The sequence below is a fragment of the Sphaerodactylus townsendi genome, linkage group LG10, assembly GCF_021028975.2.
Source record: "Sphaerodactylus townsendi isolate TG3544 linkage group LG10, MPM_Stown_v2.3, whole genome shotgun sequence".
NCBI classification, from domain to species: Eukaryota; Metazoa; Chordata; class Lepidosauria; order Squamata; family Sphaerodactylidae; genus Sphaerodactylus; species Sphaerodactylus townsendi.
The window spans coordinates 45,457,538-45,472,205 of NC_059434.1; the positions used below are offsets into that span (position 1 = coordinate 45,457,538).

Here is a 14,668-nt window from a genome sequence, read left to right on the forward strand (position 1 = left end):
GAAAAACCCACTTGCAAACTATTGTGAAAGTGGACTGAAAACAGAGGAGTAGCTAGGGAAAATGGAGCACGGGACAAAATCTGGGTTTTGCACCTCCTATCCCATATGGGCAGCCACCAGTGGCGTACCTAGGCAAACTGAAGCCCTATGCAAAACCTGAGTTTGATGCCCTCCCCCATGGGTGGCCACCTTCCCCCACTGTGAACAAACAATGATTTTTTCCACCAGGTCGTTTCAAAGTCACCATCACATTATAGAACATGCCCCAACTCACAAATCTGAACACAGCAATGGACCATGCCGCACAGCAGAAGTATTTTTGAAAACATTTTCAAAATGCTTTCAAAGTGTTTTATTACTGCCATGAAAACATTTTATGGTGTTTTATCCAGTCCCCCCAATTGGGGGAAACAGCATCACTTTCAATGTTTAAACAAATGATGTTGGAATCCACCCCACAGCATCATTTTCAATGGTATTTAAACTAGGGAGCCCAGATTCTCCTTTTAAATCCACCTTAAAGGGAGAATCTGGGGTCCCCAGTTTAAACAACATTGAAAGTGATGCTATTTTGGGGTGGATTATCCCCCACTCTGAAACAGCATCACTTTCAATGTTTCAACTGGGGACCTTAGATTCTCCCTTTGAATCCATGCCAAAGTGGGGGGGGGGGTTTAAAAGAAAAATCTGGGGAAATTTGGGGGGTGCCTGCTGTCAGGGGTGCAATTATTAAGCTAGCAGCACTAAACTTTCAGGGTATCTTTAGGAGACTCTCCTAATGATACCACCCAGGTTTGATGAAGTTTGGTTCAGGGGGTCCAAAATTATCAACCCTCAAAGGTGTAGCCCCCATCTCCTATTAGCTCCCATTGGAAAAAATGGGGAATGGAGCATCCCCTTTGGGAGTCCATAACTTTGGACTCCCTGAACCAAACCTCACCAAACCTGGGCAATAGCATCAGGAGAGTCTCCAGAAACATCCCTGAAATGTTGGTGCTGCTAGCCTCAAAACTGTGCCCTCTGCAGGCCAAAAACGGAAAACAACACTGAAAATACAAAAAAATCCCACAAACGAACCTGAATTTTGGCACCCACCACAAGGTGGTGCCCTGGGCAACTGCCCACTTTGCCCAATGGGAGGAACGCCTCTGGCAGCCACCTTCCCAAACCACGACCAAACAACATTTTTTGTACCAGGTCATCTCAAAGTCACCATCACATTATAGAACATGCCCCAACACACAAATCTGAACACACCCAGGGCTCCCTAGTTTAAACAACATTGAAAGTGATGCTGAAACCTGAAACTGACCATAACCCTGGGTGCGTCCTAGAACTCAACGTAACACTGAGGCAACCCAAGCCCCTACACTTGAATTAACCCTAACTTATTATTTTAATTTAAATTATTCAGTCATAAATTGTTCCCAAAATTGTAACCAAAAATAAATTAAATAAAAATAATAGGTTAGGGCTAAGGCAAGGGCAGGGGCTCAGACTTGCCTTAGTGTTACGTTGAGTTCTTGGGCGTAGTCCAATATTAGCACGATGGTCAGTTTTAGGTTTCGGGTTTTTGTTACAAATTTGGGAACAATTTATGACTGAATAAATTAAATTAAAATAATAAGTTAGGGTTAGGGTTGATCTGGCTGCTTATGTGCCTGTTTCCAAACAACATTTTTTGCACCAGGTCATCTCAAAATCACCATCACATTATAGAACAATCCCCAATACACAAATCTGAACACATCCAGGGCTCCCTAGTTTAAACAACATTTAAAGTGATGCTATTTTTGAAGGGGGGGATCCACCCTGAAACAGCATCACTATTAATGCTGTTTAGAGAGACCAGATTCTGCTTTTAAATCCACCTTAAAGGGAGACTCTGGGCTCCCTAGTTTAAACAACATTGAAAATGATGCTGTTTCAGGGTAGATTCCCCACCAACCCCCCAAACAGCATCATTTTCAATGTTGGTTGTTGTGGGTTTTCTGGGCTGTGTGGACGTGGATCTTGTTCCTAATGTTTCACCTCCATCTGTGGCTGGTATCTTCAGAGGTGTATCACAGAGAGAAGTCTGTTATACACTGTGGCCAGACTTCTCTTATAACAGACTTCTCTCTGTGATACGCCTCTGAAGATGCCAGCCACAGATGCCGGCGAAACGTTAGGAACTAGATCTACCAGACCATGGCCATACAGCCTGTAAAACACACAACAACCAGTTGAATCTGGTTGTGAAAGCCTTCAACAACACTTTCAGTGTTTTTTTAATCTAGGGAGCCTAGATTCTCCCTTTAAATCCATGACTATGTTATGTGCTGCAACATTCAGAATGTTCTGAAGTTTCCAGGCAGCTGCATACACACTATGTTACAATTCCCCAACTACAAGATTACAAAAGTGCAGATCAGAATGACTAGACCAAGACAAAACTAATTTAAAATAGAAGATGTGTTGTTTTTGTACCCCACTTTTCTCTTCCTTTAAGCCAGGAGACTCAAAGCGGCTTAAAATCACCTCACAACAGGCACCTTGTGCAGTATGTGAGGCTGAGAGAGTTTAAAGAGAACTATGAGGAGGGAACCAAACGATTACTCGAACCGAAGGGAACGAAATTCCTAAAGGGCTGCTCCTTTAGTACCAACCAAACACTCTAATAAGAATAGTGTGATCTACCCTATCAAATGCTGTTGACAATTGTCCAGTCTAACTGGAAACAAAAATCATTCAATATTTCAACTGATGCAAATTCCAAAGCTAGGTTTCAAAACAGATTGAAGGCAGATGCATCATTGTGGAACCCTTGGAGTTGCTCCACCACCACAGAGTTTATTGCCTCTCCTAAAAAACACAAATTGGAAACAGGCCCATAAGCAGCCAGATCAACCTTAGTCAACAAAAGCCAGTGTCATGAGCCAGCCCCTGGGTACTTACAAGGATACAGAGGACTCTGAGGCAGAACCTGAGGACACAGTGCAGCTAGAGTTGGCTGCTCCTGAGGAAGACCAGGCAGCAGAGCCAACACCCAGTCCTTCCCTGTCTGATGACATACAGGTGGAGGAACTGCAGATCCTCTGAGGGAACCCAGTGATGAGCCAGCTGTTCATAGGAGGCAGAAGCAGAGGCTGCTACTGCAGAAGCAAAGGAGTGCTCTTTTGGCAGCAAGGTATGGAATATTAGAAGTCTCTGCATCTGATGAGGACTAACTCCACACAGAATCCCAGCCCCTTGAACAAGGCTCTCTATGTAAACCTGGCTGTGAGCTTGCTTCGACCTGGGTGCAACAAGTGTGTTACCTGCTGCTGCTGTATGCCTGGTTCATCGTTGAACCTTTAAGCCAGGAGACTCAAAGCGGCTTAAAATCACCTGCTCCTTGGTTCTCCTTGACCTATCGGGCTGTGACCTGACTACGCTTTGCCTGCCTTGACCCACTGGACTGGGACCTGACCACGCTTGTGCTTGCCGCCTGCTTTGGCCTGTGGGGTCAAACCCGGTCACATCCCTGCCTGCTGGCAGCACAGCCTTATTAAGCAGAAGTCATATTTGTTTCCTTTAGAGGTTTAGAGAAACAAAATAAATTCTCACTGAAAATGTGCTCATGGTGAAACTACTTATGGCAATTTACAATAGCAAATAGTACTTACTGATTCAAAAAATATTTCCATCATCCGAGTTCTCTTCTCTTCAATACTCAGCCCCCTTTTCTTTGACTAAAAAGAAAAAAGCAACAACCTCAATACTGTCAAACTTTATTTCCTTCAATCCTTCCCCGCACACACACTTATTTAAAAGATATGCATAAAAACAAAACTATAGCAACAGTGGTGGCAGATCTACACATAAGTTTCTATAAAAAGTTTCCAACTATCTCAAAATAAATCCATGCACAGTTGTCATCTATATGCCATGTGTCCAAATATTTATAGAGTTCTAAGGTCCTTAACCCACTGATTTACCAGGGGTGTGTGTGTGTGTCTATCTTTCTAATTTTGTACCATGAGTCTTTTAGCTATAGTAAGGTTTTTTTTTAATTGACCATACTGCTGTCAACCTTTTAATTGACCATACTGCTGACCATACTGCTTAACACCTTGCTTTGTTACTTCTAGAGAGAAGTCCCTCATGGGATTTTCCACATAATCCATCCTCAGTGTTTAAATAAGCAAAACAAACAAACACAAGTCAGTGCAATAAGCAATTATCTCCAGCCTGTTCCCAGAAAAGTTACATTTACATATTATTCATGTATGCAGATTGCACCACTTCCATGGATCTACAACTTCCTCTAATTTCAGTCGGTACAACTAAGAAATTGGCATAGGCTGAACTTTTGTCACAGGATGTGTAAATTGCGCATTTAAGAAGAACAAAGCAATGAAGTATTACTTCTTTTAACTTTAAAATGTGTAATCTTTTTGTATTAAAAACATAAAGGTGCAAGCATTGCATCATTACTGACCTACGGGGTGACATCACATTACAATATTTACTAGGTAGACTATGTCAATGGGATGGTTTGCCAGATAATAGAGCAGTAAATATTAAATAATATTCTATACCTTTCTGCAATGAACACTGCTCAATATATACTCAACATACAACTGTATATACCTCTTTCACCTGGCAGACAAATTTCAACACACTTCTTAGATCACAACAGTTTGGTTTATTACACATACTTTGTAATTTTAGGTGAAGGTGCTGATCCTCTGTGTTAAGAAGGATGTCTTGAATTCATCAGCTGTGTCAGAGAGCATGGAAGAAGGCTGACATGACACACCTGTAATGGGTGGATAGTCCCAGGTTTTGCCAAGATAGGCTTGATGTAAATTCTATACTTAACACATTCTTGTGATGTCTAGCAAGAGTACTTTCCACGAGCACTGATCACTGCAAATGTTAATCTGCTTTGCATGATATGAAGAAATTTTAAAAATATTTCTCCTGAATTTCAGAAGTTTCTTACTCATTAAAATAATTTCTAGCTCCTTATAGGAAGTTGCAGGAGACAATACTCTGAAAAGGGAATCATAAACACAGTTGGCTAAATCATCTGAAAAAACTGAGACGACTTGGATTTGGAATGATATGACCAGCCGATACTGAAAGCCTAATTCATCAAATTGTGCATACATTTTGAATGCCACAGGACAAAAAGATCACTGAAACATCACTGAATTGTTGAGGTGGATTTTTCAGATGGCAAGCTACCAAACACCGAACGTACGTGGTCTTGTACATAAAGAAATATGTCGTGTGAAAATATGTCCCACTTACATCATCGAGACTAAACACAGTAAACAGTTATAGTGAGGCAAAAATCTAGATCAACCTGGTTGTGGGATAGGAAAAAGGGTTCTTTTCTTACACAAGTGGTCACTATCTTAACAAAGCCTGGTACTCTGCAATCACTGCAAGTGTTAATCAGCTTAGCACAACTAGTTAATGGACCGTATTTTTCCGAGCTGTGCATAATGCCATTTCATCTTACACTGCCTGCAACAGATTAACATGGCTTCTCCTTGGGATTATTACCCGCAATACATGATGAATATATTACTATGACAGTTTTGGAGAGTGTCTTATAAAGTACTTATTCATCGGGAAGAGTCTCAAACCACATTGAATGAAGTTTTGAAGGTCCATCCAGCAGTGATTGGCTACAAGCCAACAGACAAGTCATAAATGGCAATTTATCTCCTATTACTTGTCAAGACTGTGATGTAAGTCTGAGTCTATCCAGGGGGAAAGTCATGTGGTAGAGTACAAAATTCATAATAGTGTCACAGAGATGAGCTATGCCCACTGAAATTTCCTAACACTTCAAGTCATGTTATGGAACCCTAAGCACAAAATTCTCTTGGTTCTTGCAAAGATAATACGGAGGAAGGAATAACAACATCCATCATCCTAAACTCCTTGAAAGAACTCCATGCAAACAGAAAGCCAGCACAATGAGCAAAGAGAGCCTGCGGCACCAGATTTTTTTTTCTTACACGGTGTTCTTTTATGCACATTCAAAGCCGGCACCCACCCTCTTGAATCCTGCACCATCATGCTTCGTAAGGGAAGGGCAATGCCCACAAGATAGGTTGTCAACAGCCCGGGAGAAAAATGCCCAGTCCCTTTAATTCAGGATAAATGCATAAAAGGCAGCTGAAACTTTTCACGACATGAAGCTTCTGTTAAAGGGACAGGACATGTTCTTTCCAGCTGGCAACGCTCCCCCCCCCCCACCCCGTGACATCCTCCTTGCCAAACACCCGCGCCTGGCCCAAGCCTTCCATTGCCACAGGGTTTGCTGCTTGAGCAGAAACTTTCTCAGATACTCCTAAGCGCTTTTCACTTCCCGCCCCGCAACGTTGCTTTCCCCGCCATCCTCTCAAAGGAGCGGGAGCTGAAGAAAGAAGGCGGCAAACAGGAGAGCGGCCACAGAGACCCAAACGGAGGCTGCTGCTGCTCGCTTACCATCTCCGCTCACTCACTGACTCCGGGCGGGAGAGAAAAAATGCCGCGCGAAATCGAATTCACTCCACTTCCCAGCTAGCAGCGCCCCCTGGCAACTTTTGAAGGAATCACACCTTGACAGACTCGGCAGAACTCGTTGATTCCGCCCTTCTCCCTCTCATGCCCTGCCCCACTACCATGGAGACAGAAGTATGCTAGACAGAACACACAGATTCTATTTCCGATTATGACCGGAACTTCCGTTTAGCCTGAGTTGTTAAGGGGCTTAGAAACGTTGCTGCTCTAGCACTTGGTGCTTCTATGGTGGAAAGTAAGAGTGAACAGCCAGTTCTCTTTAGACCGGAAGTGCAATTGAAAACTTGGACTGCGTGTGTATGTTATACTAGGCTTCCCCCCTTCTTTCTCTGTCGGTCTTCTTTGCACGTAACTTCCGGTTCTTTAAATAGCTTCTGCAACCCGATTTGTGTCCGAAATGTACGAAGCTTGTTTTTTTCTCGTTCAGCTCAATCTTTCCGTAGCCTTAGGTACACGTCGATACAGCAAGGGTCGTTTGAGTAAAAATCGTATTCTAGGTATCGTTGCTTTTCAGGATGTCACTTTTTGAACATTACATATTCTCGTGGAGTAACTGTGTTAGACTAGTAATTACAACAGTTACATGTGTTGTGACCGGTCACTCTTTTTACCCGATACGCTTATGAGTTATGCATACAAATGTTAGAGATTGTACTTAATGGATACATAAATCCTGCGAACGCTTGCCCTCTGTGTGAGCATATGTGTTTTATGAGACTGAAATTTTACTTCATGCTCCCAATGATGTGGGTTCTAGGTCGAAAAACGCGTGCTAGGATACATCTATTGAAAAGTTTTTATAACTTTTTAAGCAAAACTGTACAACATGTGAGTATTCAAATGAAGCTTGGCTCAGTCAGAGTAATCTAGACAGTTTCAAAGAGCAGCCATGTGTAAGTGTGAAGACAGTGGACACTAATTGGTAGTATCACAAAGCATGCCAGCAATCATTCCACTAAACAGTTGTTTAAAATTCACAATCTGCCTTAAAAAACGACGAACTCTAATGAGGAAAGGATCCCCATATCATTAAAAATAATCGCAATTTTAGCATGTTTTAAAAATCCTATGGCAGAATTTTTGGCAGAATGAAAATTGTAAGTTGCAGCATACTTTTGTTGGTGTCTTGGAAACAGGCTTGTATATTGTGCTTACAAATGGGATTGTAGATTTTTGTGTACAGACTGTAGATCTTCTCTCTTCTCTCCAACTCCAAGAAGGTCAGCATGCCTCTGTGTGTGTATGTGTGTGTGTGTGTGAGAGAAATTACAAAGCCTTCGACAATATACAGAAATTACTTCCTCCCTCTTTTGTCTGATATTTGGGTTAAGAGGCAGCCTGTAGTTCATTTATTGTCTAGGATGCCAGCAGAAGAAATTAAACAAAAAACTTTTCATGATGAAAGGACCATAGTCTAAGCAAAATACAGAAGGAATCTTCACAGTTATTGGACAATATATTTTTTTGTCTGTCAGTGAAGGAACTCAGAACGACTGAGATTTACAACAGACTTAAAAAAAAATTGTGCATATTTGTTGAAAACTCTGAGTTGGATCCAGTTAGATCTGTCAAAGGCAGCCCAATCTGGAGCAGGGGAATAACTTATCTCTGGAGTGGCCAGTCTTGTGCCAGCGCAGGTGCCTATCCAACTGGTACAAGGGGCAAACATGCTGGCCATGGGCCAGATCAGTGGGTGAGTGGCCTCCCCTCAACCCCACTTCTGCAAAACCCAGAAGTCCTAGCCTCAGCGGAGCTGCGCTGGTGTATGGAACGGATGCCAGTGTGGAGAAGGAGGTGGGCCGGATCACCCCAGGGTAGAGCCAACATTCATTGGCTTCCACCCTGGGTTTACTATCAGTTGCACTGCAGCCTGGGCCCTGGACTTGCGCCACCTTTTTTGGTGATCTAATTCAACTGACCGTAATGGAGGCCTTTCCAGAGGCAGCGAGGATTTTTGCTGTTTTCTCCCTCCCCATGTCTCCAGAGAGCCCTCTGGAGCCGGTGGGGCAGCACACCAGCAGCGCTGTCCCCTGCCACCTCCACTGTTTGGATTGGGCTGTTAATCTCACCCAGTTGCCTTCCTTATTACTGCCTCTGTTCCATGTGGATTTTGTTCATGCAGGACCTATGATCCGCAGCACAGTTTTTCTAGTGGCAAAGTATGACTTATGGTATAGTACTTAATGATTTCTGCTCTTGCTTTCTCCTCTTACTTCTGAGTAACGAAGGAATATTTATGAAGACAATGTGACAAGCCAAAAATAAAATCTTCGGTTCTGAAAATTAAAAGGAAACAGCTTTTATTTTTAATATTTCTGTGTTCTGTGCATGGTAAAAACACATTTTATTCTGGCGTCTCCTGTCATTCCAGCACAAAGTCAGTTTTAAAGCTTCCTTTGTCAGATACAGCATTAAAACTACCATGGCACACATAAAGCTAACCCCACATACAAACATTCTTCAATGAACAGCTTTCACCCTCAGCCTTAACTAGACAGAATTTATATTTCTTGTAATTGGAGAAGATGTGTATGACTGTGACAGGGAAAAAATAAATGACTAAGATGCTTCGGTATCATTTTTAGAGAGTGTAAGACTTTATAGCATTCTTTACACAAAACATGAAACTGGCATACAAAGATGGAATGTACAAAACCAAACCAAAATCATTCATTCCAAGGACTTGAAAAGATACAGCATACTAATTAAGTTTCTAGCACAGGGACATTACAATACACGATGCACATAATGGAACATTCCCATGTCATAAAGCAAAGAAGCAAACCGTCAGGGTTAAGGCTGTGTTGCTCACAAACATCCACTTAAGTGTTGTACATTCATCAGAAACTATCACTATGTGGGATTCATTCTATACTACAGTACAAGCATTTTCCATACGTACTTCAAGCACAGACCTTATAAAATCACTGCTCACAATTCATCTTCATCAGCATTTTTGGCGAACATTATGACTTTACCTCACTGCCATTCTTAAAACAACATTTCCTCATACAACAAGCATAACTTAATGGGCACTTGTTTTCATTATGGCAACACTAGATCCTTAATTATCAAAGAAAAAAAGTAACTGTAAAGTTGAAAGCTTTGCACTGTTTGCAGAAGTCAACAACATTAGACAATATTTTTCTCGCTACTTTGCTGAAACTTTAGTCAGTGTAAAAACTCCACTAGTATTTAACAGTTTTCTTTTTTACAGTTAAAAAACCTTCAATATACAGTTTATAATTTATCCAAAAACAAACTTATGAATGCCTGACAGTGTTATTGAGCTTATTTTCAGTGAGTGCTTTCTTGCACACTGGCACCCCTGCACCCATTTTGATGTGCTATTGCTCATTATTCATTGCCACAAGAAAAATGTGTCTACTGAAGACATAACTTAAAATTACTTATAAAATGTTGAGCTACCTACGATTGTGAATCCCGTTTAAAATTGCAGTGCAGTTGTGTCAGGGCGGGTTTTATTTCACTCTGGGTTTTATTTCTGTGGGTTTGGCCATGCAACAAGTTTGGATGTAACCTGCATGTATATAATCTTATATATTAAGGCAAACATCCTAATTGTTGTAATTGCTGGTTTGGACCAAAATAAAAATGTTTCCCCCCCAAAAGAACTACTGTTATGCAACGGCTATAGCCTGTAACCCAATTGTTGCTCATTAGATTTCAAATGCTGCTTGTTAAAAGCAAATTAACTTGATGAAATCACACATCTTTGACAGTATGTGAAATGCAAACTATTGCCTTATTGAGCCTCAGTTTGCTTCAGAACCATGCCGAGAAGAGGTTTAATTATGTCACTCAGTTTAATTATTGAAACCAGCACTGTTGTTAGCAGGGAATCTAGTTTTAATGATAGGGAAATAATACAAATTCTGGCTTAAACCCCCTCTTCCTTTTTGCTTAGCCCCAAGGCAAATTGAGGCTGTATGAGCCTGCCAGTTGCATTTTATAGATGAATGTAGATACTGATCTTCATCTCCATGTTTTTGCCCTACTGCTGAGCTTTCAAAGATCAGCCATTCATCCGGGCTCCAAACTAGCACCAGTTTACTGTAACATGCAATACTGTATCAGTTTTACAAATTCTTAACAATTCAACAAGGAAGAACCAGGATCTAAAAGTATTTGAGAGAAGGCCACATCACCCTTAACATGTTATCATTGGTTGTAAAGGGAAAAAAGCAATATACTGTCAAAGACTTTCACCGCCAGGATCAATGGGCTGTTGTGGGTTTTCCAGGCAGCATGGCCATGGCCTGGTAATTTTAACTCCGAATGTTTCACCTGCATATGAGAATGGCATCTTCAGAAGCATGTAATAGTAAGATTTGTTTCTTCCCATAAAACACATCTGCACAACTCATTTAAAACATTTTGAGGCAGGAAATAAAACATTACCTCCACAGAGTTCTGCATTCCTTTTGCTCCAAAACATTTTATTCCCAACCTCTAATTGTTTTTAATGAATCCTCTTTTAAAATCATTCTCTGGCTGAAATGTTTTGAAAACGTCTTCGGTTACTATGCGATCTGGTGCCCATGTTTCCCAAGCTTCTCTGCTTCCCCGAACTTCCTCCTCAATGCCATTTTCTGAGCTCGCTCAGTTCCACCTTGCCTGTTTCTCTGCAGCATTTCTCTGTTTATTCTTTTATTCGGGGGGAGGGGGATATCTTCGAAGCATCGAGTATACATACAATCAGTACAGAATGAAACACAAGGCGGTCAAGGATTGAAATATCAATTCAACACAGAATTTTAAAAAGGGGAAAAAATCATGTAATGGTGGCCAGGAATTGTTTCAAGGGGGTGAATGTGAACAAAAGGGAACAAAAAGGGAAGGGACTGAAAGGGAACAACAAGGGAAGGGACAAAAAGGGAAGGGACTGAAAACATTTTACAAATGGTTTAGGACAGAGGTGTCGAACTCTGGCCCAGGAGATTTATGTGGAAAGGGCCTGTAACATGCCTCTGAAGAGGCCAGCTGTCGATATGGGTGAAACGTTAGGAGCTAAAACTACCAGACCACGGCCACAAAGCACAGACAACCCACAACAGCCACCCAAAAGAAGCAATAATTCAAATCTGAGTGAAGGCAGTATAGTTAATATAGCAGTGCTGTTACTTATTCATTTAAGAAGCGATTACTTTAAAAAAATTGAGGAATGCACAGACATGACTGACTGCATGCATGAAATGGTCTCTCCAGATGTCAGTTCATACAATTTAGGTTTTTATATTTCCTTTACATAAATCACTGGAAACTGCTGTTACTCATGGTGCACTGAAATGTGCCGGAGTGCATAAAAGCATAGTGCTCCTAATCCTTCCTAAGGTCACGGTCAATACAAAGTTTTACCCTTAATTTGAAGTCAGTAGGCTTACAAAGGTATATCTCAGTTTTAGGACTGTACCGTGAGTGCGTTAATTCACTATTTTTAATTCCTGAAAATATTAAAAGTTCAAAAGCATCACAAGCATAAACTGGACTGGTTAACAATTTGTGCTGAATTTAGTCAGCAGTAACAATACACTTAACAGAGTGTGAGTTCCTTAACATTATACAATTACTAGACAGCTTAAAAGTTTTTGCTGCTGTTTACATATTCAATAAATACATCTAAAATGATAAATAGGACATCCCTTTTCTCAAAACATTTAAATATCTTTAAAGGTGGTTCGGTGACCAAGATGTCTAGTGACTATTGTCTTGGCAGATATTTCTTTATTCATCTAAAAACATTAGATTCATTTTAAGAAAGTAATTTTACAGTATGGCTACTCTGTTAGTCTATCAGAGAAACAGTTAAAGCATGAAAAAAATCAATTCTGGTGCTTTAATTAAATACAATGTACCAATTTTCCAGCTAATGTGTTATGGGCCAGCTGGACAATTATCTTATTGGACTCATTAAAGATGGTTTGAAGCAAAATATTGGGCTCCGCCCAAACTTAAGGTGGAGATGAACTGAAATAGTACAAAAACAAATCACCTTCCATTCTGTAGGATGATAGATATTAAGATGCCAACCTAACTGAGCAAAGCCAAAACAAAAAAGAAATGCAAGATTGTTTTAGCTACAGAAACCATGCTGACCAAGTTGTCCTCTTGTACAAAGTTGGAGGCAGTATATGATCCCACATAACTAGCATGTGTATTTTTTCACTTTATTTTATGTGTATAAAAATGTATGTATGCTCCTTAACCTTAATAGACATAAGTTATTGTTGGCGGGGGGTGGGAGAGAACCTCTTGTCAGAATGTATATGGTTCCCAGAGTTTTTAAGTTGATTGATCCTCTTTTCACCTATGTGTTTGGAAAACGGGGGGAGGGGGGGAGAGAATATAGAATATTCTCTTCCTGCAACAATGATGCTCAGATAATCTACATGTATTTCTTATTTTTGGTGGGAGAAAATTATGAACTGTTTTGAATAATCATTTAGTCCCAACTGACAACTCCCTAAGTATTAAAGATTTGTGGCAAAATTCATTTATTGTTCATAGCTGACTTTGGAGTTTTATTTTTAAAAACAACCACCACCCCTGCTTTGGTAACTTGTGGTTATTACACACACACCCTTCCCAAAAAAACCCTTTGTCAACCTCCAATAATCCTTTGGTTGTTCAAGGTAGGTCCTCTGGTGGAGAACCTGGTGGCTTTTTATCCTGTGTGAAAATGGGACTGCTTTTGAAAACCATGGGAGGGGCATTCTACATTCTGCAGTGACATTTCCTTATTACACTGTATTTCCACAGAAGCTTCAGGAGTCTAAAAAATACAACACAATGAGCAGTAGGGAAGCTGATATATATATGTACATTAATCCCACATTGGACAGGAAGGTTGCATTGATTCTTGTAGTGCTAAAAGTTAAACTGTTAGGTTGCTAGCTAGGTTGGACAGCTAGAACAGGAAGGTTTCCAAATGACGTGACCATATATCTTTATTACTAAAAGAAACTACTTACTACAGTTGCTAAGACAGAAGAATGTAACAAATGTAATACCTACTATAACAACATGGTTTAAAAGACTCCCAGACTTCCTGCTGGGATAAATAATGTTTAACAGTAACAGTTTTCAAATTCGGAAGCTTTAAACAAACGCTCCCCATTCACATGTTAAATAAACCCCTTTAAATCATTTCACTGTTCCCCCTCCCTCACAGAAAAAAATTGGTCGATTACATAAATGCCTGATCTACAAGCCACAGTTCACATGTCTATTATTCCACGGTCTTCATGAATTCAGGAAAAAAGAGAGGGCCTTATTTATTAATTAATCCTTAGGATGAGTTCAGTGCGGGACATGTGAGGTGCAAGTCCTATGTAAACAAGGTAGGTTTGGAAATAAAACAGAAAAGTGAAAACTCCTTCTGTATTAAAATTGAAATATTTAAAGTAGACATCCTACACAAAAAGATCTACATTGGCCCTCATAGACTAGTAACTTCTTAAGTACGACCCAACTGCTACTGTAAGTATCGGTAGACTTTGAAACAGTGATTGCCAGAGTCAGCAACTACAACATGGCCATCAGAAGTTAGGGCCAAGCCTTGGGGGCCGTAAAGTGGATCAGCAGATGTATTTATATAGGATAGAAAAGATCCGCTTCCATCAAAAACCTGTAAAAATGTAAAGAGAGAATTAGTTCCAATTCAATGAAAGAAAAAACCCATAACATGTACAATGTAGCCTCATCAAAGTGACTGGTGAATGGGCTCACCACCATGATTTAGCATGAGTATATGAAAACTCAGAGAATGTGCACATAGTGAAACAGTAGGCAGGTTATCTTACACAATGGCTAGTGATGGGTGAACTTACCAGACCTTGAGCTGGAAAGGTTCTAAGTAAGTAAGTGACATAAGAGAAAACTTAGGGGGAAAGGGCTTATTTTGGAAAGCTCTAACCTTGCTCATAATTTGCGCAAGAGTCTCCATGAGTACCCAGTTTGTGGAAGTCTACAGGCAGGTAAGTAGGCAGACAGGAGGAAGGAAGAGGTTTACTCCATTCTGTCTGCTTCTTCTTCTTTTATATATTGCTGGTATCAGCAGGACCAGTGGAGTACAACTATGTACTTTCTGGGATGAAAAAGC

The 14,668-nt window shown here is 40.6% G+C and overlaps 2 protein-coding genes across 8 annotated transcripts in view; both read right to left on the minus strand.

Moving 5' to 3' along the window:
- Positions 1-6,666, minus strand: part of MND1 (meiotic nuclear divisions 1) — a 37,842-nt gene extending 31,176 nt beyond the window's left edge. Inside the window, exons 1-2 of the mRNA XM_048510128.1 lie at positions 6,472-6,666; positions 3,648-3,713 (exon numbers count right to left, since the gene is read on the minus strand). Of these exons, the coding sequence (XP_048366085.1) occupies positions 3,648-3,713; positions 6,472-6,474 (69 nt within the window). The 5' untranslated portion in view covers positions 6,475-6,666. The remainder of the gene's footprint in view (positions 1-3,647; positions 3,714-6,471) is intronic.
- A 2,163-nt stretch (positions 6,667-8,829) lies between these two features.
- TRIM2 (tripartite motif containing 2) overlaps positions 8,830-14,668 on the minus strand; it is a 76,648-nt gene continuing 70,809 nt past the window's right edge. For all 7 annotated transcript variants that reach the window (XM_048508971.1, XM_048508969.1, XM_048508972.1 and 4 more), the window contains one exon: positions 8,830-14,194. In XM_048508971.1, coding sequence (XP_048364928.1) covers positions 14,042-14,194 — 153 coding nt within the window. In that variant the 3' untranslated portion in view covers positions 8,830-14,041. The remainder of the gene's footprint in view (positions 14,195-14,668) is intronic.